This window comes from Aethalodelphis obliquidens, unplaced genomic scaffold (genome assembly GCF_003676395.1).
Source record: "Aethalodelphis obliquidens isolate GAN/ISIS:26980383/991018 unplaced genomic scaffold, ASM367639v1 scaffold16, whole genome shotgun sequence".
Taxonomy (NCBI): domain Eukaryota; kingdom Metazoa; phylum Chordata; class Mammalia; order Artiodactyla; family Delphinidae; genus Aethalodelphis; species Aethalodelphis obliquidens.
The window spans coordinates 32870157-32894275 of NW_020837960.1; the positions used below are offsets into that span (position 1 = coordinate 32870157).

Genomic DNA, 24119 nt, shown 5'->3' on the forward strand with positions numbered 1-24119 from the left:
AGCCTTCCGGCATTACTACGGGAGTGATACTTAACAGTCTCCACTGTAAAAGAACCCAAATCCTTCCATCCTTAAGCTGTAGCCTGAGCCTGATTTCTCAGAGTCATGGGGATTAGGGTCAGCAAGCCCCCTTCTCTGAACGGGGCCCTTCACAGATCCCTTACCCGGATTAGCTGGCCGTCAGGGGACCAAGCCCTCGGGGACAGGCTCTTGCGGGGGGCGGGAGGTCACGGAAGGAGGACGGAGAATAAGACAAAAACGTGGTGCCCCACTTCACGGGGGTGCCCAAGGTCAGAGGCCTTCCAAATCAAAGACAAAAAGGAGGCTGGACCCAGGTCTTCTCGCTCCTGCTCTGTGGCTTGTCTGTCTTCTCTGGGATTTACCATGAATTGGAAGCCTTTTTTTTTTTTGGTCCAGCTTCAGTGATTTCATACAGTCACTACTTTGTAAAATCGAAAGCAGATCTGTCTCCAGTAGGGATACCTGACAATGTTCCAGTCCCTCAATGTTCTAGGGACTTGGGGCTATATTTAGACACCGCACTGCCTTTCAGAGAAAATGTGGTTTCCCTTGAAGGGTCTGTCACACAGCCCTTACTTAAAACAAACATACTTTCAAGTTAATAAAAGCTCTACCTGCCGAGGCAGCGAATCTGGCTATAATTAAAAGGGAGGAAACATTCAACACAAGAAAATGTGTTATTTGGTTAAAGCATAAATACAAAAACCCATTAAAGGTGATAGCAAGATATAATTTGTATTGCTGTTTTTTATTTACCGAATAAGATGCTGGAAGAAAATTGTTTTAACTATTAACTTACTATATTCTAATAACTTTTTTAATGTTTCACATAGTGACTGCAGTGGAGCCTGTAAAAATAACTTTAAATTCCAATGTCAAGTGGAGCGTGAAAATTTGGTTTCATTTTCAAAACTGCTCTGTTGAGAAATACGCCCTAAAAAGCAATTCTCATTTTACCCCATTATAGCTCCGACAGCTGCAGGATGAATTATAAAATGTATTTAACCCAATCTGAAATTTAGGATTTTGATCTCTGAGGAAAGTATTTTTGAAGAATCTCACACATGCTAGAAAAAGGACTTAGAACTTTGATAAGACTTCACAAAGAAAGAAGCACTGTGAAATTTTAACAAAGGGCACCTTTTTTATTTTACCAAGAATGCTTCAGATCTATACTATACAGTTTACTACTTTATATACTGTATTATATATGGATAAGTAATCCTTCATTCCTGAATTTGACACCGTCTGGAGGCATTATATTATCATTTACAAAAAGATACTTCACACAAACAAACATTTGTTCACAAATAAGCAAATGTAACACACACACACGCGCACACACACACACACACACACACACTACATAGTCATATATATTTTTCTTCTGGTAATTCACCTATGAAAACCATGCTTTCAAACATCGTGTATCTTTCTGATGCTGCAGGCAGCTCTTTAAGGAGTTACCGTTAACAGGGACCCAGAGCCTTGGCGATTTTTCAGTGCCTACCCCAGGGGACATCACGGCCGTCCAAGGAATGAAGGAAGTGTCTGCAGCACCTCCTTTGTGTCCTGGTGGCCGTTACTCTAGCTGAGCATAGCTGCTGTTCCGCCTGACGTTGGCAGGTAGATACGGCTATTGTCAGACCTCTCCTTCACTCACTATGAAACTCATCATTGCTGTCATCTTTTTTGAAAAAAAAATCACAATGCAGCGTTTCAGTATCTGTTTCTCTGCAGCCGTTGTGCTCTTGATATTTGCACTAGGGGAAAATATACTTAAACAATTCTTATGTTAATAAAAAATGTCCCACGTACTATGTCACTACTTTTCTCCTTTTACTTCATAAAAAGATATTTAATGAAATCTGTAAACACTACTTTTCTGCCTGAATAAGTTATTATGCTTCTCAATATCTACATTTGAGTGAGAAACAAAATGTTTCTCACAAAAAGATTGCAATACACACTGAGATCATTTGAACTGAAATATAGAAAAGCATATATGTCACAAAATACATGTACACCATATAAATATACCTACAGTTTGTCTGATCTTTAATCATTTAATATTATAATATCCCTTCTCCTAACTTCTGTTCCATTTATCCCATCTGATTCCATTTTAAATTTAAAATGGAATTTTAAATCAACACATTTTTTGCGTTTTTTTAAGTCAACACATATACTAACATCTTTATTAATCAATCATATTTTTTTAAATCAACACATATACTAACATCTTTATTAATCAATCAACCAAGAAATATTTATTATATGTTATTGGGAAAGCTACCAAAAACCTAGAAAACCCGTTACAAACTAGTCTATATTCTAACTGAAAAATAGGACAGATAACAGTAAAAGTCTCCATATTTCTTAATGTGTTCATATCAACTTCTTTACCAACAAGTATTTGAGGTATTTAAAGAAACATTAAAAGAGTGATTTATTTTTATTTTTTTTAGCAAGAAAGTATGGCTCGCTGGCTCTCAACTCGTCAGCTCGGAATGGATGCAAACCAGCTCCCCTGATGTAGCGCGGCCGGACCTGGTGGCCCAACGCCATCTCACCCAGCTGCCTGCGTGCCCCCCACAGAGGGAAACACTGGGGTTTGGCGGATCCATGAGGTTGTCTTTCCCACCACTGGGAACGCTAAGCTGGGAGGCTGGACTTGCTCCAGGATGCACCAGACCCGCTGTTCTCAAAGGAGAGGGTATACAACACGGATGACGCAGGAGCGAGATGTTAAAGTTCCCACGCGTCGTTTTATTTCAGTCCAATAAAAAGGTGGAAAGTCCCACAGTCCCTGTGTACGTGGCTCCGTGTCCCCCGGGCTCCTGCTTGGTTCTGCGATAAAAGCTGCCCTTCCCATCCCCCGGCGGCGGTGGGCTGGCTTTCTGGGCACGGGGGAGCAGACCCTGGCTGGCTCGGTGACAGGTGGGACTCTACGTAAATGTCACGGTGGGAATCCGGGCCACGCGGTCGGAAGCGCCGATCGTGCGATGTCCCCACTGCCTTCACGCCACCCCAGGCCCCAGCCGTGGGCTCACAGCTCATCCACGCGGGACCGCATGTAAGCAGCCGAGGGCAGCCGCTGGCGCACAGAGACGCCACCAGCCTGCAGCCCTGCCAAGAGTCCGCCATCCTCAACTGTCACCCCAGCAATCGGAACAAACACGGCAGCCTCCGAGCCTTCCCGCCCGGGCTCAGCGTTCACACACTCCGTTTCCTGCTGCCTCTGCTCACTTGCCCCCCTGGCTCTGGACGGGTCTCCCACCCCAGCCCTCCTACTGAAGGCACGTGGCCCTGCCAGCCCAACCCTGCAAAACATCTCAGGCACCCCAGGAGGCCCCGGGGACCCCCAAAGAGTAACGGCAAATCAGCCACTTGAGCTGGTGTGCAAGGTCAGAGGGCCTGGGGGAACAAGCAGGCCTGCCCCCCACCCCGTGGCTGTCTCCCTGAAGACAGGCCTCTACGGTCACCCCTTCCCCCAAGGAGCCCAGAAGCAGCCCCATCCTTCCCCTGTGCCAGCTCTTCTACAAACTAACGTCCCCGTCCTGAAGCCCAGCCCCAAACGGGATGCTGCTCTGCACGTCTCTTCACAGACTCGGGTTATTGGCTCCAATTCTGAAGCTGTCCCCCTGGCGTGGCCAGGGCTGCCGGCTCTCGAGAGCCACCCAGCTTCCACCCAGCTCCTCTTAGCCTCAGCGTCCTGGCCCTCCCCTCCCCCCAGCACCCAAAGGTCGCAGCTGAAGGCCTCACAACTGGCAGAGGTCACTGTGGTCACGGCCAGGAGGACATAGCCAGACCGAATCCCTCAAGGCTACTGGCGTCACCTCCCTGCCTACCAAGCAGGTCCCCGACATGCCCAGCCATCAGTCTGCTGTCTCACGGTGATGTACTGGAGGGTCGCCTGTCCCCCAGACCCCACCCTCCCTACCAGATCCGCAACAAGTCTCAGCACCTTGGGATCAGCATTATCTCGGGGGAACCACTGAATGGTGACCACCTCCGTGTGTTTTTCTGAGTCCCTGGAGCACAAAAGAAACTCGGGAAACAAAGACAGAGAGAGAAGCTTCTGGAGGGACCTGAGATTCTGCTGTCAGATGACCGTCCTGCACCCTGACGGCCTCCCCTGGACAAGTCACCTTAGGCCACATGGTCACATAGCGTGGTAGCCTGAAGACAGAAAAAGAACAGATCTACCCTTGGGGGAAGGGAAAGCATAATGAAATTGAAATTTTTTTATTGTGAAACAATGAAAGTAGCAAAGCTTTTGCACTAACTTAACGCCTTAGTTTTTTACACAGTTGAAGACATCTACGGTATTCTGGGTGTCTTGATCACATAAACACATATCATGGACTTGGAAATTTCTGCTGAAATCTTGCGATCAAAGAACATCTCATTAGGTTTTTCATTCCTGTCCCCGTCTTCCCTTGCTCATCTGGACAGACGCGCCACCTTCCTTAACTCTTCTTCAGTCACCGTCTTTGATTTGCTTGAGATGTATGGTTTACAGTTGAAAAAGGGCAGAGGAAAAAAAAAGTGTTGATTTTCTTTCTTGGTGGAATATACAGAACTTTGGAGACATTATAAGTGATTTGAAAACAATCAAATATCCCGGACATGCACAGTCTGTTTCATAAATGTGCTCTCTGGAGAAAATCCTGCTTGCAACTTCAAACGTTGTGCTGTCACGCTTTCGTTAGTGCACTTCATCACACACAGACAGCTCTCCCAGGGATGTGGAAGTGTGACACATGCTTGTACAACAAGACTTTTCACTCACTCTTCTTCTCTCCACTCCTTGGTGTCCCCTAACTTCCCAGCATGTTTTTCTCGGGGAAGTTTTGTGTGTTCATTGGATTACAAACGTTATTAAGAAATACAAAACAGGGACTTCCCTGGTGGCGCAGTGGTTAAGAATCCACCTGCCAATGCAGGGGACACAAGTTTGAGCCCTGGTCCGGAAAGATCCCACGTGCCGCAGAGTAGCTAAGCCTGTGCACCACGACTACTGAGCCTGCGCTCTAGAGCCCACGAGCCACAACTACTGAGCCCGCGTGCCACAACTACTGAAGCCTGCGTGCCTAGAGCCCGTGCTCCACGACGAGAGAAGCCACCGCAATGAGAAGCCTGCGCGCCGCAACGAAGAGTAGTCCCCACTCGCTGTAACTAGAGAAAGCCTGCACGCAGCAACAAAGACCCAACGCAGCCAAAAATAAATAAAATAAATTTTTTAAAAAAGTATTTTAGAAAAAGAGTTTCTAAGTTAATGAAGCCAATTTAATCACACCGATCTCACTAAAATAATATTAACAGTTTTAGAGCAAAACATTAATTGCACCTTAAATAATAAAATTTAAATTTTATAAATACTATTTCATCTTTTATCTCACCATTTAAGTTTTTATTATGTGATTTTTAACATTTAGTTGTAAATGTGTAGATTTGGGAAAAAACATACACAAATGGGGGTAACACACTTCCACAAGTTCTAAGCCTAGGGGCACAATCCAGTGTGAGGAGACCCCTGCCCATAACAGGGCACTGTGGCCACGGGCTGTGTCTGCATCTCCAAAGGGTGGCACTCTGCTTGGCATGGATACTGAGTGTGGAACTCAGTATTATTTGCCAAACGAAAAACAAAAGCCACTCTGGAGTGGCACAGAGTGAGAACTTTAGAACTGGAAAAATAAACTGAAAGCAATCTCCGCATTTTCCAACCAGGAGACGGAGGTTTAGGAAGGTTAAATCGCACAGCTAATGGAAGTATGGTGAAAGAAATGTTTTAGGAAGATTGATCTGACATAGATCTATGGGCTGCTTCAGAGGAGAAAAAGAGTAGAAGCAACAGTCCGTGGTAAGAGACGACGGCGATCATCAAAGCCTGCAGTGACGAGACTGTGAGCTGGGTGATGGGGAGGGAATGAGAAGCAGAGGAGGATCTGAAAGACGTTGAAAATGCAACTCTTGGCACTGCTTTTTCACTGTCAGGAAGATTTCATCTTGACCTATTTCTACACATGCTGGTATCAATCACGATACCCAGATATTTTTACCCGTGGCCCCAAGCTGCACAAAAAAGACATAATTAGCAATTCTTTTGACTCATCTAGGGCCTCTGAGGATGATTCATACCCTCTGCTACACAATTATCCACCATAAATATAGATTAACCTCTGTCTATTCCAAGCAATAGTTCTTTATAATGTCCATTCAAATACTGTTTATTACTACAGGGCTGAGTCCAGCATCTTTAATTTATCTTTTGAGACCCTCCATATTTTTTTCTCCTCCACCTAAGATAATCAATCTTAACACCCATTATTCTGTAATATAACAGCAAACAATCTTTCAGAATCAGGATAGCAATTTTTTAAATCTTCCCCACACATGCTAGGATTAAAGATGCATTTGAGTTGATAACTTCATCTCTTTAAATGGAGATACGATAGAATAAATGCCTTCAATAAGAAAAGCTAGGTGGGGCTTCCCTGGTGGCGCAGTGGTTGAGAGTCCGCCCGTCGATGCAGGGGACACGGGTTCGTGCCCCGGTCCGGGAAGATCCCACATGCCGTGGAGCGGCTGGGCCCGTGAGCCATGGCCACTGAGCCTGCACGTCTGGAGCCTGTGCTCCGGCAACGGGAGAGGCCACAACAGTGAGAGGCCCACATACTGCAAAAAAAAAAAAGAAAGAAAAAAAAAGAAAAAGAAAAGCTAGGTGATCTCTTTTGTTCAAGACCAGCAACCCAGAGAAAATCAAAGTCAGGTTGTCGGCAGGAAGGAAGATGATTTAGAGAAGCCCGTGGGACAGTGGGCGAGAAAGGCCAGGATAAAATCTGGACAGGTAGAAGACGTGGGCAGAGAGGGTCTGAGCTGCAGAGGAGACCAGGCACGAGGTGGGTGGGGATGCCAGAAAGGAGGCGTGAATACCCCAAAGACAAACATGTAGAGGGGTCAAGAGAGATGACAACCGGTCCATACATTGGTGGAGATTATTGCATGACCCCCTAATGGCCCTCAAGCTACTCCAGGGCAGCCCTGAACCAGCCCTTCTGCTCCAAGCCATGGAAACACCCACCATATCTACCTCGTGCCCAGGCTGTCAACCCTAGTGTTCCTCCAGTCTTGGAGGATTCTACCTGTAGAAACCCTTCTGGCTTCCCAAGTTCTAGATCAAGTCTCCCCGCTTCCCTAGATGCCTTCCTCTCTATTCAAGCTCACCACACTCTTCCTCCTCTGTTCAGTACAATAGTTCAACGCCATCCTGCATTGTTTTGAAATTCAGGCTTGGTCTCTCCAGTGAAAGTAACGCCCCTTGGGCACAGTTTTTCTTCCATATAAATTTTGTCCCTCCTACAGAAAAGGAGCACAGAGTAAGTGAATTAAGAATGATACTTTGAAACGATCGGTGTTTATATTCTTTCTCCAATCACCATTTAAAACAGCATAAATCTGATAGCTTTAGAAGCCGTTCCTTATTCGGGGATTGGTTTATAAACTACGTGGTTGAAAATACATCCCAGCCAGGGACTTTCTCTACAGCTGGTGAGGAAGAACTGAACAAAGCCAGAGCCTAAAAAGACCAATACATTCAATGTGTTCAGACAAATGTCAGCAGCTGCCAGGGAAGATTTCATACTTAGAATGGTTAGTCGGCTAGAGATTGGCTCTATTATAAGAATGTGTTTCCTCTGCAAAAGAAAAGTTGGAATGCATTAAGTCTTAATGAGAGTTCTAGAGGCCTGGGCACATAACACACACAAAAATAATAATAATAATTACAAAGCACAGTTTTTCAAGTAGGTTCAAAGATTTTCAGCAAAAGAAAATAATTTAAAATGAGGCTTTTGTCTTGGAAAATAAATTACACGATAGTAATATTTCTGTATGTTTGATGCCCGAAGAATGGAAATCGCCACAGCAGTGCTTCACTTGTGCCGTCCTCGCTTGGTGACACATTCACTCCTTCACTGAATGTCTAATATGTGCGGGGCATTGTGCTCAGAAAAATAAGATATCCTCGCCCACGAGGATGTCAAACTGTGGGAGAAATACAATGTTTTTAAAGACACCAAATGCTCTGATAGGAATATACCCCTATTTGGGGCTTGGAATCATGACTACGTGATAGATGCCAGCTTTCATTAAATGTGTAGAGGAACTGTGAATTAGGTGGCATGTATACACACAACCACACAACTGCATGTTGTAACTGTGGTTCCTGGAAATCAACAATAAGCTTTGGGATTTTCCAGGTGGTCCAGTGGCTAAGACTCTGTGCTCCTAACGGAGGGAGCATGGGTTCGATCCCTGGTCAGGGAACCAAGATCCCGCATGCCAAAAAAAAAAAAGAATAAGCTTTAAGGTAAGACATCCAGGATGTACAAACATGTCCTAGAAACCCTATAATCCCCAGGGACAGAAACGAGCTAGATGTCAATAACCCAGAAAAGCAGGACATATGCCGAGAGCTACCAGAGTCAGCAGAGGTGGAAAACGGACCAGAGGTCTACGGGGTCAAGTCAGGTAGGAAAGAGCGGGAAGGTCTCGGGTTAGACAGGCCAGCCCTCTGGACTCATTGGCTTTTGGCCAAGCTCATTTGTGATCAGAAGGCAGCAGTGAACCAAATCTTGAAGAGGGTAAGCTGACATCTGCGGTGAGTCTACAGGGCACTTGACTAGTCGCTTCCTGTGGGACATCTCATGTAATCCCCCAACCCCAAACCCTGAGACAGTGTTTATAGTTGAGAAAATTCAGACTCAGAGAGTTTAAGTAATTTGCCCCTAATCACAGTGATCATGCCGGTAGAGGCAGGATGCAAACCCTGTGGTCTGGATCAGACAGCTGTGCACTGAGTCCCTCTACTTCCTGCCTGGGAAGGACACCAAAAGTGGTTCCAGCAGCTGGGTAAAATGAGGAAGCTCCAACTGCAGAGCAGTTTAGACAAGCTGGCTAAGGAAAGGGAGCAAGAAGGAAGGGCGGATCGTGACAAGAGGACCCAAGGCATCAAGTGGTCGAAGTAGATTTAGTGTGGTACTTGTTCTTTGTTTTTGGGTTTTAGTTTGTTTTGCATAACTTCAAGATGGCAGTGATTATGTGATGAGGACTCTTGGCACCTTTGACATGGGCTGTAAGTTACTGCATGCCCCAGTAAAGCTTCTGATGGCTTAGGGACATTTCAGAGGCTGAACCAAGTTTATTAAGTAAATTTACTCTGAAAAGTAAAGAGCAGTGAATCTGAGGATCAGAGACCACAAAACAAAGCCAAGCCATCTGCCTCAGCTAAATCATTTCTTATAATCAGTGGAACGGCCAGGACTGAGGGTTGCCCAAGCCTGTGCTGGGGAAAACACCTGGGTCCCTGATGCTAGAGACATGGGGAAGGTGTGCTGCTGCATCTGACTCGGGGCCAGGTGGGATAATAGACACCATCAAACACTTTATTAGAAGAGTTTAAAGCCAACACTGCAAATAGTGATTGCCTGGTCCTGGAAGATCCCACATGCCACAGAGCAACTAAGCCCATGCACCAAAACTACTGAGCCTATGCCCTAGAGCCAGCAAGCCACAACTACTGAGCCCACGTGCCACAACTACTGAAGCCCGCACGCCTAGAGCCCATGCTCCACAACAACAGAAGCCACCGCAGTGAGAAGCCCACGCACTGCAATGAAGAGTAGCCCCCGCTCGCTGCAACTAGAGAAAGCCCGTGCACAGCAACGAGGACCCAATGCAGCCAAAAATTTTTAAAAAATAAAAAATAAATAGAATACATTTTTTAAAAACAGAAAATTTTATTAAAAAAAAAAAACAACAGGGCTTCCCTCGTGGCGCAGTGGTTGAGAGTCCGCCTGCCGATGCAGGGGACACGGGTTCGTGCCCCGGTCCGGGAAGATCCCACATGCCACAGAGCGGCTGGGCCCGTGAGCCACGGCCGCTGAGCCTGCGTGTCCGGAGCCTGTGCTCCGCAACGCGAGAGGCCACAACAGTGAGAGGCCCGCGTACCGCAAAAGAAAAAAAAAGAAACTACTTCGTCAAAGTTAGACGGCTGGGAAAGAAGATGATTTAGCAAAAACCAAAGAGCAGATGAGAATGTAAGGACTGGAAGGATTTAAAAGACAGGGAAGACGCTTTTTTTTTTTAAGTTCGCCAGTTTTGCAAGACAAAAAACGTCCTGGAGATGATGGTGGTGATAGTTGCACAACAACGTGAATGTACTTGATACCACCGAACTGTGAGCTAAAAGATGGTTAAGATGATAGTGTTATGTATATTTCACCAACTGAAAAATACATTTTTTAAAAAGTTTGCTTAGCTGCCACAGTGAGACAATAGAATACAATATTTTTAAACCAGGTTGTGTCCTCGAGGCCTGTGCAGAAACATGTAGAGCTTGAGCAGCTTTCTGACTTAGGTAAGTGATTCGGAACGCAGCCCGTTGTTTGCCGAGCCGACCCGGTTCCCAGGACCCGCAGGGCGTGTCCGTCAGCGCCCAACACCAGGGACCCTGTCGCACCGCCTTGATCACGCCCCCCGAGAAAGCGGCTCCCGGCTCACCGCGACCGCCGCCCGGTGCCAGCCAGCCAGCCGCCTCGCGCGACCCCGGCCCCAGGCCCTTGACCCCCGCCCGGCCCTGGCCCCACATGACACGCCCCCCCCCTCACACGGCACGGCGATCCTGGTGCTACACCCGGCGGCGTGCCCACTCCCTCCCGGACACTGCGCCCCGCCCCTACAAGGCCCCGCCCCTCCCCGAGGCCCCGCCCCGTCCCGCCCTCAGCACAGCGCGTGGGCTCGGGGGCGGGACGGAGACTGCCTGGGTCTCGCGACACTGCGGCCGCGGGCGAGTTTTCGGGCCGCTGTGGGAAGCGACGCGAACGCGGCGACTGGGCGCTTCCGCAAAAATGGCGGCGGCGGTGGGCGGCGCGCGGCTGGCGGTCTGGGGTGGAAGGCTGCGGCGCGGGCTGGCTGCCGGCCGGCGGGCCTGGCCAAACTCCGGGCCCGTGGCGGCGGCAGTGGTCGGCGTGGCCCTGGCGGGAGCAGGAGCAACATGGTACCACGGCCGCGTGAACATGGCGGCGCCCCAGGGCGGCCTCACCGTGGTAGCCCAGGTACGGGACGGGCCCCGTGCGGCAGCCCCGCCGCGCCCCTCAGTCCTCGGACGCCCGGCGGGTGGAGGGTGCGGGTGAAGAGTGGGGGGGCTGGGACGGACCCCGGCAGCCTGCGCCAGGGACCCGCGGGGACGGTGGGGGCGTGTCCCGTGCGCCCGGGCCCGCAGCTGCGCCCCGTGGTCCAGCTGTCCTAACAGGTGACCTTTTTAATAATAAAAGAGGCAATCGGCTGGTCGATGCTTGCCAGGTTTGATGGTCAACTGTCAGGAACAGTATCACATGTCGTAAACCTTCATGCTTCCGCGGACTCTGAGTACCACACAAAAGACGTTTCTTTTAAAACTACCGTGTTTGAAAGTAAAGGTCATGTTCCCTGGTTCAATATCAAATTGTCACGCAAAACATTTGAAAAAGAGTACTACTTTTTAAATATTTAAAGGACATTTTAATTCTTTTAAGTTTGTGTGAATATTTTTGAAAATTAAAAGCAGTATTCTTTTTCTGTTGGTTAGATTTACATTATGCCTTTCTAAGTGCCTTGAGTTCTGAAAAACTCAACGGTCATATACAACCAAAGAGAGGAAAGCAGGCCTTGTGAATTAAAGTTAGGTATTGACATACAGTATGTTTACTTGTATTCAATTAAGAGGCCACAATGTTAAAACGGGCAATAACTCTCCCCCCATTCTCACACCAGTTCTGATTACAGGTGGAAGGATCTGTCTAACGGTGTTTTATAGTATTTTTGTTCATTTTGTGTCAAGCAATTAAGTTTATTATCCATCTTCGGTTTCTCTGCCTCTGTTCTCAACCGCTTAACTCATCCTGTTTAATCTTCCCAAGAGTATCACTTTAACTACATGACATACGCTTCTTCAGAAACCATTAGTGCCTCGTGCTCCTAGGACGAAATCCACGTTTTTAAATTTTGTCGCGCAGAGCCATCTGTCGTCACGCTCTGACCTAGCGCTACTCAGACACACTGTCTATCAAAGGGGTTCACTCCGTGTGCCCAGAAATGGCTTCGGTTTTACCCCCTCAGCAATTTGTGGATTCCGGGTTCAGTCCATCCTTGTCACTGTGTTTTTCTGGCCCACTGCTAGCCTCTTTGTGTTTTCAATTCCTGACAGGACGCTAAAACTTTACACCAGTGTGGTGTTTTGAATTCTCCCCAGCTCCCTTCCCTCCCTGCAACCTTTGGTACTTGCAGCCCAGCTAAAGTAATACAGAAACCATTGTATGATCAGTGGGTTTACAAGGTCTGTTGACACAGCATTTGCTTGATCTGCTGTTGGACGACTTTGATTAAAACAGTGATTTTCGTCCTTTTGCCACCCCAGTGGCCTTGAAGACGACCTCAGCTTCCTCTCAGCAGCAGTGGCTGAATACAGCAGGAATTGAGGGGCCTGTAGTTTGAAAACTCCCTCCACCTCACTGACTGGGGTAACATTTCCCTAAGAGAGGGCCTGTCAATCCCGCCGCCGCCCCGGCCGTCAGCACCACCGCCGCTTTGGAGTCATGTGTGCATGGTCGAAAACTGCTGAGATAGATGTGCTCTTGATACACTTTTATGTATTACATAGTTATTTTACTTAGCATTGCAAGGTGGTACAGTCTTCCTGACGTGGACTTAGTAATAGTGATAATGTCCTTCATTTTCAGTCATCACAGTAAGTGATTTTTCCAATAAAAATAGTGAATTTATACTCACTGACTCATACGCTTCAGATTTCCATTGTGACCAGCGCTTGCATTTGTGAGGGTCAGTCAGGAATTAAGGGTAGAATTCAAGCTCATGAAACAGCAGATATTTTGGCATTTCCCTTCTTTCTTCTTTCCACAATTATTGAAGTGCTACCTGTGTGCCAGGCAGTATGCAAGGAGTGGGGAATTCAAGACACGGTTCAAGTGCTTACAGTTTAGTGCGGGGGCAATTTTAATACAGGGCGATAGTGGTGGTAAGTGCTGGATGCTCTGGGGGCACCTGGAAGAGCCCCTCCCACAAGCTTGGGTTCCTGAGCAGTGACCTGTAAACTGATGCCTGTGGGATGAATGGAGTTTGCTGGGCAAAGAGAAGGAGAGGAACACTGCACGCAAGGGAACAATGTTGCAAAGGTCTGGTGGGAGGAGTTGGACTCAGTAGGATGAGAGCTGTACACGATGAGGTTCAGAACAGGTAGAGGTGGCAGGGAATCAGGTCATGAAGAAATTTTTATCCTGAGGACAGCAGGGAGCCATCATAGGGCTTCTTAACCTTCATGGTCCCCCAAGAATACAGGCATAGAATTCAGGGAGTCTTTGAATTTAAATAGAAAAAGATTACATTTTTGTTTTCTTTGACCTATAACTTAACATTTTCTTCAATTGTGAATGTAGGCAACTAGCTACAGAAGTATTAACAGTAACTGACAGTGTAACAACCTCAACCTCAGATCTTTTCCTATTCTGATACAGTTGTTACAGATATCTCAAAGTATCACTTCTTTGAAATTACAGTGCTTATTAAACATGCCACCATATCATGTTATTTAACGCATAAATCAAGAATTACACATATTACTATATTGCAGATTTGACTTGGACCTCTGGAAAGAGTATGGAGACTTTAGTGAAGGGAGTGGATTGAAAGTGAGGTCAGGAGCTGTTGAAATAATTCAGGAGAGAGTTGGTGATGGCTAAATTAGTGGATGAATTTGAAAGAAGTTTAGGAGATAAATTTGCAGAGTCTAAGTTGCAGGAGTCTTGTGTAAAATGTAATTGTATTGTTTCAGAAAATATGCAGGTTCTCCCCCACTATCCAAAAGTAGAGCATTCCTGTGAAACCTTTTGTAAGCCGAAATGGCATAAAGTGAAGGAGCCGTTAGGACACGTCTTGCTAACGGATGCACAAAATAAATGGAGATGAAGCACAGATGCTCACAGACACAATTCAGAGCTCTGGCATCTGATGCTGAGATGCTGAGTGTAGTCCCCAGGGCCGCTCTTGCTGCCTGGGCTGTGCGCTGCCCCTTTAATGGGTCGCTGAAAAACAAAGGCTGAGCAATTTTTTCGATTTTTGCCTTTTTTCCTAAAAGCGAAAATCTCCAGTTTCTTTGGGTTAGCGGGAGCGAGTACTGTGTAGGTCTTTGGTGAATTTGGTGAAAGCGAAGTGGCCTGAAGCGGGGGATCCCTACAGGAGTCCTGAACAAGTGATCACATCTGGACCACATGTTGCTCCTACAGATATCCTTCAGGGCGTGACTTGCTTTAGAGCATGTCAGCCTGTCAGTTACTTGTATGTAAGCTGCTTCCTCTGAAACACTTAAGTGTATTTGAAAACTGTTCTAGATTTTAGTATTACTCTCTCTAAGTATTATTGTATTTGATTCTGGCATAGTAAAATCAGATAAATGATAGAAGGGAGAAGACAAAATTATTCTATTATTCCAGTCCATTCTGCCTTAAAAGGATAGCTGCATTCTTAATAAACCTTGGTGTATTAAAAAATATAGAAAGTTATTTCATGGAGAAACAGGAGCTCTAGAGTTTTCAAGTTGCAATGGCAAAATAATCTTCCTGCAGGAATTTCAATACTATGTAAAAGTTTTTTTGCTATTACTGTATTTTGCTATTGCAAGCTAGAAATAATATATTGGTAAACCAAAAACTGATGAAAACAAACATTTCCATATTACTAAGTAAATCCTCAATGGCATGTAAGATCAGACTTAAAAGTAAAGCTTTTCTGAATCATTTTGATATTATAAATCCTTGTAAATAAGGCCTAAAACTGAGGGGGGAGAAAAACTAAAGAGAAAACCATAAAGCCAAAGTTAAATGCATTACAGTTTGCAGGTGACAGCAGTGATAATATTTTATTTGTTCTTATTTGTTGAATGAGTATTTCATTTATTCTCTAAATTTTTATAATTTTTGGCCTTATATTAATTTTCAAATTATATGTGATATTGAATATATGTTTCCCTGACTTCATAATAGGATTTTTTTGGTTTGCTTTTTAATGAAAAATTTGTCCACCATGTTTAAGGTAGAATTGTTTTATATAACCTAGTCTATAATACTGTATAAATGCTTTTTATTCTAAATAAATCCAAATTTTTTATTCTGTAGATTCATAAGTATCAGATTCCCTTTGATATGTTTATTTAAATTTGTATTTATAAATCCTTGGAAGCGTTTCTTAACATTTAATTCATTTTTCTTTTCTTTTGTAGAACTTATCACTCCCTGAAATTATTTTATCTACTTGTTTATTTTGTCTCCCCCAGAAGAATGGCCTCTTATCTTTTTCATCTCTATATTCTTGGTGCCTGAAACATTCACAGTCACACAATGGCACATAATAAATGTTTATCCAAAGAGTAAATGAATGAACTGCACTATGTAATGAAGTGACCTTGTCTAACTTTGGTTTGATTAGTCTTCGTAGAAATAATAGGCAGGCAGTTTCTAGAAATGTTCAGAATCAGCTCAGTTACTAAATGTCCTATGTATACTCAATTACACACTTAGAGTCATAGAGACATATGCCATTTTCCCAGTAGGAAACCTTGTGAAGAAACCTTCTAAGTAAATAAGAAACCTTGCTCTTTTCTGCTATATCCCAAGAGCCTAGAAAAGAGTCTTGTGCATAGTAGGTGTGCTAAGTATTTATTGAATGGGTAAATAAATTGATGAAATCTATAATGAAACAATAATTGGTATACCTTTGTCTCAAAAGTTTAAAGGTGGGTCCATTTCACCTATTACTGTGTATGATATTTAATTTTAATTCATATTGTTAATGTTTATATCTGTCTTTATACAGCAAGCTTTTGTCCTGAGCTATCACATTAAAAATCAGAATAAATTTTAGAATAAAATTAATTGCATTTTCATTCGAATTATTTAGATGCTTCAACTTTTAAACCTCAAGCCAATTAAATTATTTTTAAATTTGGAAAATAATCCTGACATATGGCTAAAACCAACTGTATTAATAGACACTATATTTTGATATTGTAGTTAAATGCATGACACACACTTTGTGTAGTATTGATTACACTGACTAAAGATTTAAATACAACAAGGTCTGTCTGTTAACAACTGGCTGAATTCCTCTTGGGGGAGAATGGTTTGGGTTTGCATGGCCAGTGTTTCCCGTGAAGAGTCAGCCCCCTAAGGACGTGAGTGTGGCTCAGGCTCCACTGGTGAGGGCGGGCTGCTTGCCTGAGGGCAGGAGAATTTAGAGCACGCAGGCAAGTCTGGGTACGGGACTGGAAAGGGTGTGTTCTCTTACAACCTGTTGATCTCCCCACCTCCCACCCAGTCTAAAGTCTGGTATATTCTCAGGGCTTGGGCAGAGTTACACACGGCTCCTGTGGTTTAAGCAGAGGCGGCATCGGATGGAGCGATGCCCAAGAGAGGCGGCTGGAGAATGCAGTCCCTCCCGTTCCCAGGTTTTTAAAAGCACTCCTGGAAGGGGTTTTTGTTTTGTTTATCCTTCAGTTTTATTGAGGTGTACTGTATATATTCAAGGTGTACAACTTGATGTTTTCTTTGTGTAACAGAGATCATCAACACAGTCAAGCTAATTAGCATCCATCTCCTCATGAAGTTACCATTGGGGGGGGTGGGGGGGTTGGTGAGAACACTTAAGATCTACCCTCTTGAGGTCTAAGATCTAGACCTCAAGCATATGATATAGTATTGTATGTATGGTGTATATGTATAGTCATCATGCTGTCTACTAGATCTCCAGGACTTATTCATCCTGCATAACTGACACTTCTACCCTTTGATCAGCATCTCCTCATGCCCCAGCCTCTGGCAACCACCATTCTACTTCGTTCTTCTGTGAGCTTGACTCTTCACATTTCACAGATGAGTGAGCCATGTAGTATCTGTCTGTCTGTATCTGGCTTATTTCACTGAGCATAATGTCCTCCAGGTTCATCCATGTTGTTACAAATGGCAGGATTTCCTTTTTCAAGGCTGAATAGTGTTCCATCTTGTGGGTAAGGGTGTGTATCGATATTGTCTTTATCCATTATCTGCTGATGCAAACAGGTTCTTTCCATAGCTTGGCTCTTGTGAATAAAGCTGCAGTGGCCCTGGAGTGCACTCCAGGGAGTGCAGATGTCTCTCAGAGATAGCGATTTCACTTCCTTTAGATACATACCCAGAAGCAGGACTGCTGGATCATACGGTAGTTGTAGTGTTCATTTTTTGAGGGATTTTCCACAGTGGCTTCACCAATTTCCACTCCCACCAGCAGTGCCTGAGGGTTGCCTTTTCTCCAATCCTCACCAGCACTTATCTCTTGTCTCTTTGATAATAGCCATTCTGACAGGTGGGAGGTGATACCTCACTGTGGTTCTGATTTGCACTTCCCTGATGATTCGTGATTGTCAGCACTGTTTCATTTATCTGTTGGTCTTTTGTATGTCTTCTTTTTAAAAATGCTAATCAGATCCTTTGCCCATTTTCTAATCAAGGTTTTTTTGTTTTATTTTTTTGCCATCGACTTGAGTTCCCGCAATATTTTGGATATTAACCTCTTATCAGATGTATGGTTTATAAATATTTTCTCCCATTCCATAGGTTGTCTTTGACTCTGTTGATTGTTTCCTTTGCTGTGCAGAAGCTTTTTAGTTTGATGTAGCCTTGAGAATTTTTGCTTTTGTTCCCTGTGTTTTTGGTGTCATATCCAAAAAAAAAGATCATTGCCCAGACCAATGTCAAGAAGTTTTCCCTATATTTTCATCTCATAGTTTTACTGTTTTGGTTCTTACATTTAAGTCTTTAACCCATTTTGAGTTAATTTTTGTATAAGGTGTGAGATGAGGGTCCAGTTCATTCTTCTGCATGTGGCTGTCCAGTTTTCCCAACACCATTATTTGAAGAGACTATCCTTTACCCATTGCGTGTTCTAGGCACCCTTACTGAAGATCAGTTGACTGTAAATGCATGAATTTACTTCTGGTCTCTTTTTCTGTTCCATTGGTCCGTATTATCTGTTTTTATGCCAGTACCATACTTTTCAGCACCTGCTACTTCTGGTTTTATTACTGTATAGGTTTGGAATAGATTTTGAAATCAGGAAGTGTGATGCGTCCAGATTTGTTCTTCTCACTCAAGATTGCTTTGACTCTTCACTGTCTTTTGTGGTTCTATATGAATTTTAGGATTTTTTTTCTATTTCCATAAAAAATGTCATTGAGATTTTGATAGGGATTGCTTCGAATCTGTAACTCACTTAAGTCTGTTGCTACTGAGAGGGTGAGGACAGACAGTTGAGCTTCGGGTGTGGCAGTAGGGGAGTTGTTGGTAACCTTGACAAAAGGCATTTCAGTGAAATACTGGGGGCAAATTTAATTGGAATGTGTTGAGGAGAGACTGAAGTGAGGAAGCAAAGAAAGTGAATAGAGATGCTTCTTTCTAGAAGTGTTGCTATAAAGGGTATTAAAAGAGACACTGGCTGGGAGAATGATATAATAAGGAGGCAAAAATTGGTCCAGCTCTGTGGGGGTGATTATAGGTGGAGGTCTTTGAGGAAGGAGGTTACCTGGAGTCAGACCCCAGGTAGAAGGTTGGGCTTTGAGACTAACAAGTTTTCCTCCTTCAACCTGACAGGAGTGAAAGCAGAGGGCATGGTTAACCCTACCAGCTGGCTGTAGACAGGAGACCCTGATGGTGAGCTGCTCCGGAAAACTAGGAGGTAGAATCAGGGAAACGTGGGCGGGTCAGAAGGGTCATAGCAGTAATGACTGCTGCCCGAGAGAAAACCCAGAGAGGGAGGGAGCGACGGGTTTAACGCCGTTCATGAAGAATGAGAGCTTTGAAACAGTAGTTAGGATGAATATAGGACCACTGGCCACAAACTTCTGATGGCTTGCTTTTGGTGAGTTTTTCTAATGTAGCTAAAAAATATTACCTAACGAACTATTTTTAAGAAGCCTTGGGCTTCCCTGGTGGCGCAGTGGTTAAGAATATGCCTGCCAGTGCAGCGGACACGGGTTCGAGTCCTGATCCGGGAAGATCCCACACGCCACGGAGCAGCTAAGCCCGTGCACCACAACTACTGAGCCTGTGTTCTAGAGCCCGCGAGCCACAACTACTGAAGCCCACGCACCTAGAGCCCGTGCTCTGCAACAAGAGAAGCCACCGCAATGAGAAGCCCACGCACCGCAACGAAGAGTAGCCCCTGCTCGCCTCAACTAGAGAAAGCCCGCACACAGCAGCGAAGATCCAATGCAGCCAAAGATTAATTAATTAATTAATTTTAATGTCTAAAACAAAAGAAGCCTTGGTGTTATGAGTTTAATGAGAATATATTGCATCGTGGCATTAAATTTTAAAATTCTAAAATAGTAAGAGAACATCAAATGTGGTGTTTCTTTGATATTATTTAAATTCACATTTTGAACTCACATTTTGTGAGTACAACCTGACTGAAACAAATGGTGATCACAAATTTTAAATAAATAAAAGCAAGGAATGTGGATCATCATGTTTAAATAGTCAAACAGAAATATGTTAACTGGGAAAGCGATTTTGCAAGTGTCATTAGATGCAGGACTCTTTTTCTATTGCATATCAATGAGTATTTTAAAAGCTCAAATAATGTATTTAATGAGATGGAACTATTTTAATTTGCTATAAGAGCCCTAAACAATTCATAAAATTAAGTTGGCATTGCTTTCTTTTATTTCGAGTTATCTGAGTATATTTGCGGTCATTATTTTTGTGAAAAGGGGAGAAAAGGACATTAGTAAGACATTAGCAAGAGTAAAACAATAATATATTGGAGTCTACTTGGTTGGAGTGTATTTGTGTGCAGTGCATTGGGTTTAACGATAGTACATTTAAAATTGGTATGCCAAGGGCAATGAACTTTATAGCAACATACAGAAGTTTAATAACCGTGAAACATTGTAAGCCTAATGAAGACTAAAGCTTTCTTACAGCAGTACAGCAAGAATGCAAAGAAGTTTTTATACTTTATTGCCTCAGGTAAAAATGTCTCTGGAAACATATAAGTGATGACAAAGCTTTGATGTTAGTAAACCCAAATGGAAGTCAAAAATCAAAGTGTGTAAATGGCCAGATTATGAAAAAAAAGATGACAAAGTTATACCCTCTAATTAGATGTAATTTGTGCTTTTGGCATAGCTATTTGTCCTGCATGAATGAGAGGTTGTCTTACTTTCCTTCCTTGTGTGATATGACACTCTTTCTGTATCTTACTGCAAATCTGTGGAGGTGCTTCTTGGGGAGGGGGGACAAGGGGGCCAAGAAGGGAAGAAAAACAAATTGTAATGTAAAAGCAGAAGCATTTTTTAATCTTTCCTTTTGCAATTATATTTATTTAGCTGAACCTGAGTAAAAAATTACTATTTACTCTTATTCTATAAAGCATATGTTCTGGTAGATAATGCATTCAAATTAATGCTTTTGTTACTGTGAGTTTGGAGTTTTATGAATTGTAACAGTGCATAAACATATCCTAAGCCATCAATAGTAGAGTATATGAACTTAAAATTTACAGTTTAAAAAGTGGTAAATATTTGGTAAAGTAAGCCATAGCAGATATCTTCTCTTAATGTACTCTCCATAAAAAACATAGTTAAATGTTTCAGATTATAAATAATTTCAATATAGAAATAATACTTAGTGGGTCCTATATTTAAGCACACCCTAGTCTATATAGAAACTTTTCACTGACATCTGTGAAAGTTTCATGAATGCGTGGTACGCAGAATAAAAGTTGTGATTACTCTCCATTAAGAAGTACAGCCTTGGGGCTTCCCTGGTGGCGCAGTGGTTGGGAGTCCGCCTGCCGATGCAGGGGACACGGGTTCGTGCCCCGGTCCGGGAAGATGCCAGGTGCCGCGGAGCGGCTGGGCCCGTGAGCCATGGCCGCTGAGCCTGCACGTCCAGAGCCTGTGCTCTGCAACGGGCGAGGCCACAACAGTGAGAGGCCCGCGTACCGCAAAAAAAAAAAAAAAGAAGAAGACCAAAAAAAAAAGAAATACAGCCTTATAAAATCTTCAGTTTATCCACATGTGTATTGTATGATTGATGTGCCTGTGGTAGCAGTTGTGCAGCCTCAGTGTTTCCTGCTACACAAGCATAGTTCCAGGAGGCTCCCTCCTCTGTCCTCATCACTTGACTGCTGGGTGCCCTAGACATGCAAACCATTTTTAAAATTAGATAAAATGAACCTTAACTAGGAAAGCACAGTGTTTTTCCACAAATTGTTTTATCAGTAGATATTCCAAAGCAAAGTATGATTGGCTTAGTCTATCTGCTATTTGGGAATATCAGTCATTCTTCTCATTTGCTAGTATGCACAATTAGAAGATTATACATAATAAGAAATTATAAATGGGGTTTCTATGTTTTTGAGTGTGTGCAGAGTATAAATACCAAGAGATTAAATCACACTATTAGGTGTTCTAAAGACAAAATCTTTTTCAGTTTAAATTTGGTCATAGTTGACCAATTAAGAGCCAGCTCAGATCAGAAGCAGATCCCTAGTAGGGCTTCTGCCTCTGTTCAGACCCACATTGGTGGGGAGTTCTGGAATGCTGGGATTTGGTCCAGGGCTGAAGTCAGGGTCAGGAGCCTGCTCTTGTGGTACATCCTGCTCTAAGTGCGTGGCTTCGGCAGCTGCCGAGGAGAGACAGTGAACAGCTGAACACCTCCTAACGTTCCTCCAGTGACAGTCCCGCTTGCGCTGAAGTATGATGTGAAAGGCTGAGCTCCTCTCGAGTGAGCTACTTTAGTGAGCAGCAGGAGGGGGTGGTGACAAGGGAACATTGCGGTTTAACCAGGAACTGCTGCAGTGGAAAGATGACAGTGAGGGTTATCCTGTGAGCCAGAGACACTTTTCTTTCTTAAAAACTTAATACTAACCATATTTTATTTGTAATTGAAGCTTGACTTTAATATTGCAACTGTTTTGTTTTTAAATTAGGACTTTGTATTTTATTAGTACTGCCATTAGGCAGTGATTAAATCCGTCTTCAGTTACAGTCATGAAAAGATTGCTCCTTAAAACCCTAAAGAAATGCTGTTTTATTATGGTTATTGAAATTTCTTGAAATATATTAGGAAGGGAGTTCCAGCTGTTGGCTCTTTCTTAATTCTTAAAGATTACTTACTTATGTTGGCTTTTTTCTTGTTGAGATATGCATATGTTATAGAAAATTTAGGAAAAGTGGCAAAAAGAAACACACAAGAACCATTTTGCCTCTTCATGACTTGAAGAGACTAGTTACTGTTAAAGTTTTGGGTGTTGTATCTTGAGTGAGAAGGTTTTGATTAAAACTTATTTAAAACTTTGCAAGGCAGTGTTAAGGTATTAACAACTATCGTTCTCTCATGTTATAGAAATATAGCCAATGGCTGTGAAGTTAAGAAATAAGTGTGGGGACTTCCCTGGTGGTGCAGTGGTTAAGAATCTGCCTGCCAGGATGGGAATAAAGACACAGACCTACTAGAGAATGGACTTGAGGATATGGGGAGGGGGAAGGGTAAGCTGTGACAAAGTGAGAGAGTGGCATGGACATATGTACACTACCAAATGTTAAATAGATAGCTAGTGGGAAGCAGCCACATAGCACAGGGAGATCAGCTCGGTGCTTTGTGACCACATAGAGGGGTGGGATAGGGAGGGTGGGAGGGAGACGCAAGAGGGAGGAGATACGGGGATATATGTATACGAATAACTGATTCACTTTGTTATAAAGCAGAAACGAACACGACATTGTAAAGCAATTATACTCCAATAAAGATGTTTAAAAAAAAAAAAGAATCCGCCTGCCAATGCTGAGGACACAGGTTCGAGCTCTGGTCCAGGAATATCCCACATGCCGCGGAGCAACTAAGCCCATGCGCCACAACTGCTGAGCCTGTGCTCTAGAGCCCACGAGCCACAAATGCTGAGCCCATGTGCTGCGACTACTGAAGCCTGCGTGCCTAGAGCCCATGCTCCGCAACAAGAGAAGCCACCGCAACGAGAAGCCTGTGCACCTCAACGAAGAGTAGCCCCTGCTCGCCGCAACTAGAGAAAGCCAGCGCACAGCACTGAAGACCCAATGCAGCCAAAAAATAAATTAAATAGGGCTTCCCTGGTGGCGCAATGGTTGGGAGTCCGCCTGCCGATGCAGGGGACTCGGGTTCGTGCCCCGGTCCGGGAAGATCCCACATGCCGCGGAGCGGCTGGGCCCATGAGCCATGGCCGCTGAGCCTGTGCGTCTGGAGCCTGTGCTCCGCAACGGGAGAGGCCACAGCAGTGAGAGGCCCGCGTACCGCAAAAAAATACATTAATTAATTAATAAAAATAAAACAAATAAATAAATTTTTTAAAAAAAGAAGTAAGTGTAGTTGCAGAGAGGTCGTTCTAGTGACAGTGAGCTGACGCTACCCTCTTGGAGACCACCTCTTGCCCCTGTCTCCTTGCTCTCCAGGCTCTTTTCGTCTGTATTGCTCTTTAGTTGTTTCTCTGTTAGAGGCTGTGAGTATTTATTATGCTTGCTTATATAGGGCAGTGCCTGGTTTGGGGAAGGCAGCCCACATGGCTTTAGCCCATATCAGCGAAAAGAGAAAGCAATGTGAAAATCAGAATTGTGCAGATACACATATAAGACTTGATTAAGACCAAGCTTTTATTTGAATTTTTTGTACAACGATGATGTCCTTTAGTACTTTGCTTTATTCTGGCTGTACAGCAGTTGTGTATTTTTTATTTTAATTAATGTGCTTTAGCTGTTGGAAAATATAAGCCATTTTTAAAGGACTTGGAATTAATTGTTTTCTCATTTTATATTTAGTCCTGCGGGAGAAAACTTTTTCTGTTCAATTTTAAGTTCTGTTCAATTTTAAGTTTCTGTTCAATTTTACAGCCATGTGTTGAGAACGGATCATCTCAGTTATTTAGAGTTAATTAACTCTATGCTGTTCTAACATGAGCAGTGCTTAGAATTGGAG

At 43.9% G+C, this 24119-nt stretch overlaps 1 protein-coding gene across 2 annotated transcripts in view; it reads left to right on the top strand.

Moving 5' to 3' along the window:
- Positions 1–10922: 10922 nt before the first annotated feature.
- MICU2 (mitochondrial calcium uptake 2) overlaps positions 10923–24119 on the top strand; it is a 91599-nt gene continuing 78402 nt past the window's right edge. For both annotated transcript variants that reach the window (XM_027116708.1, XM_027116709.1), the window contains exon 1: positions 10923–11144. In XM_027116708.1, the coding sequence (XP_026972509.1) occupies positions 10938–11144 (207 nt within the window). In that variant the 5' untranslated portion in view covers positions 10923–10937. The remainder of the gene's footprint in view (positions 11145–24119) is intronic.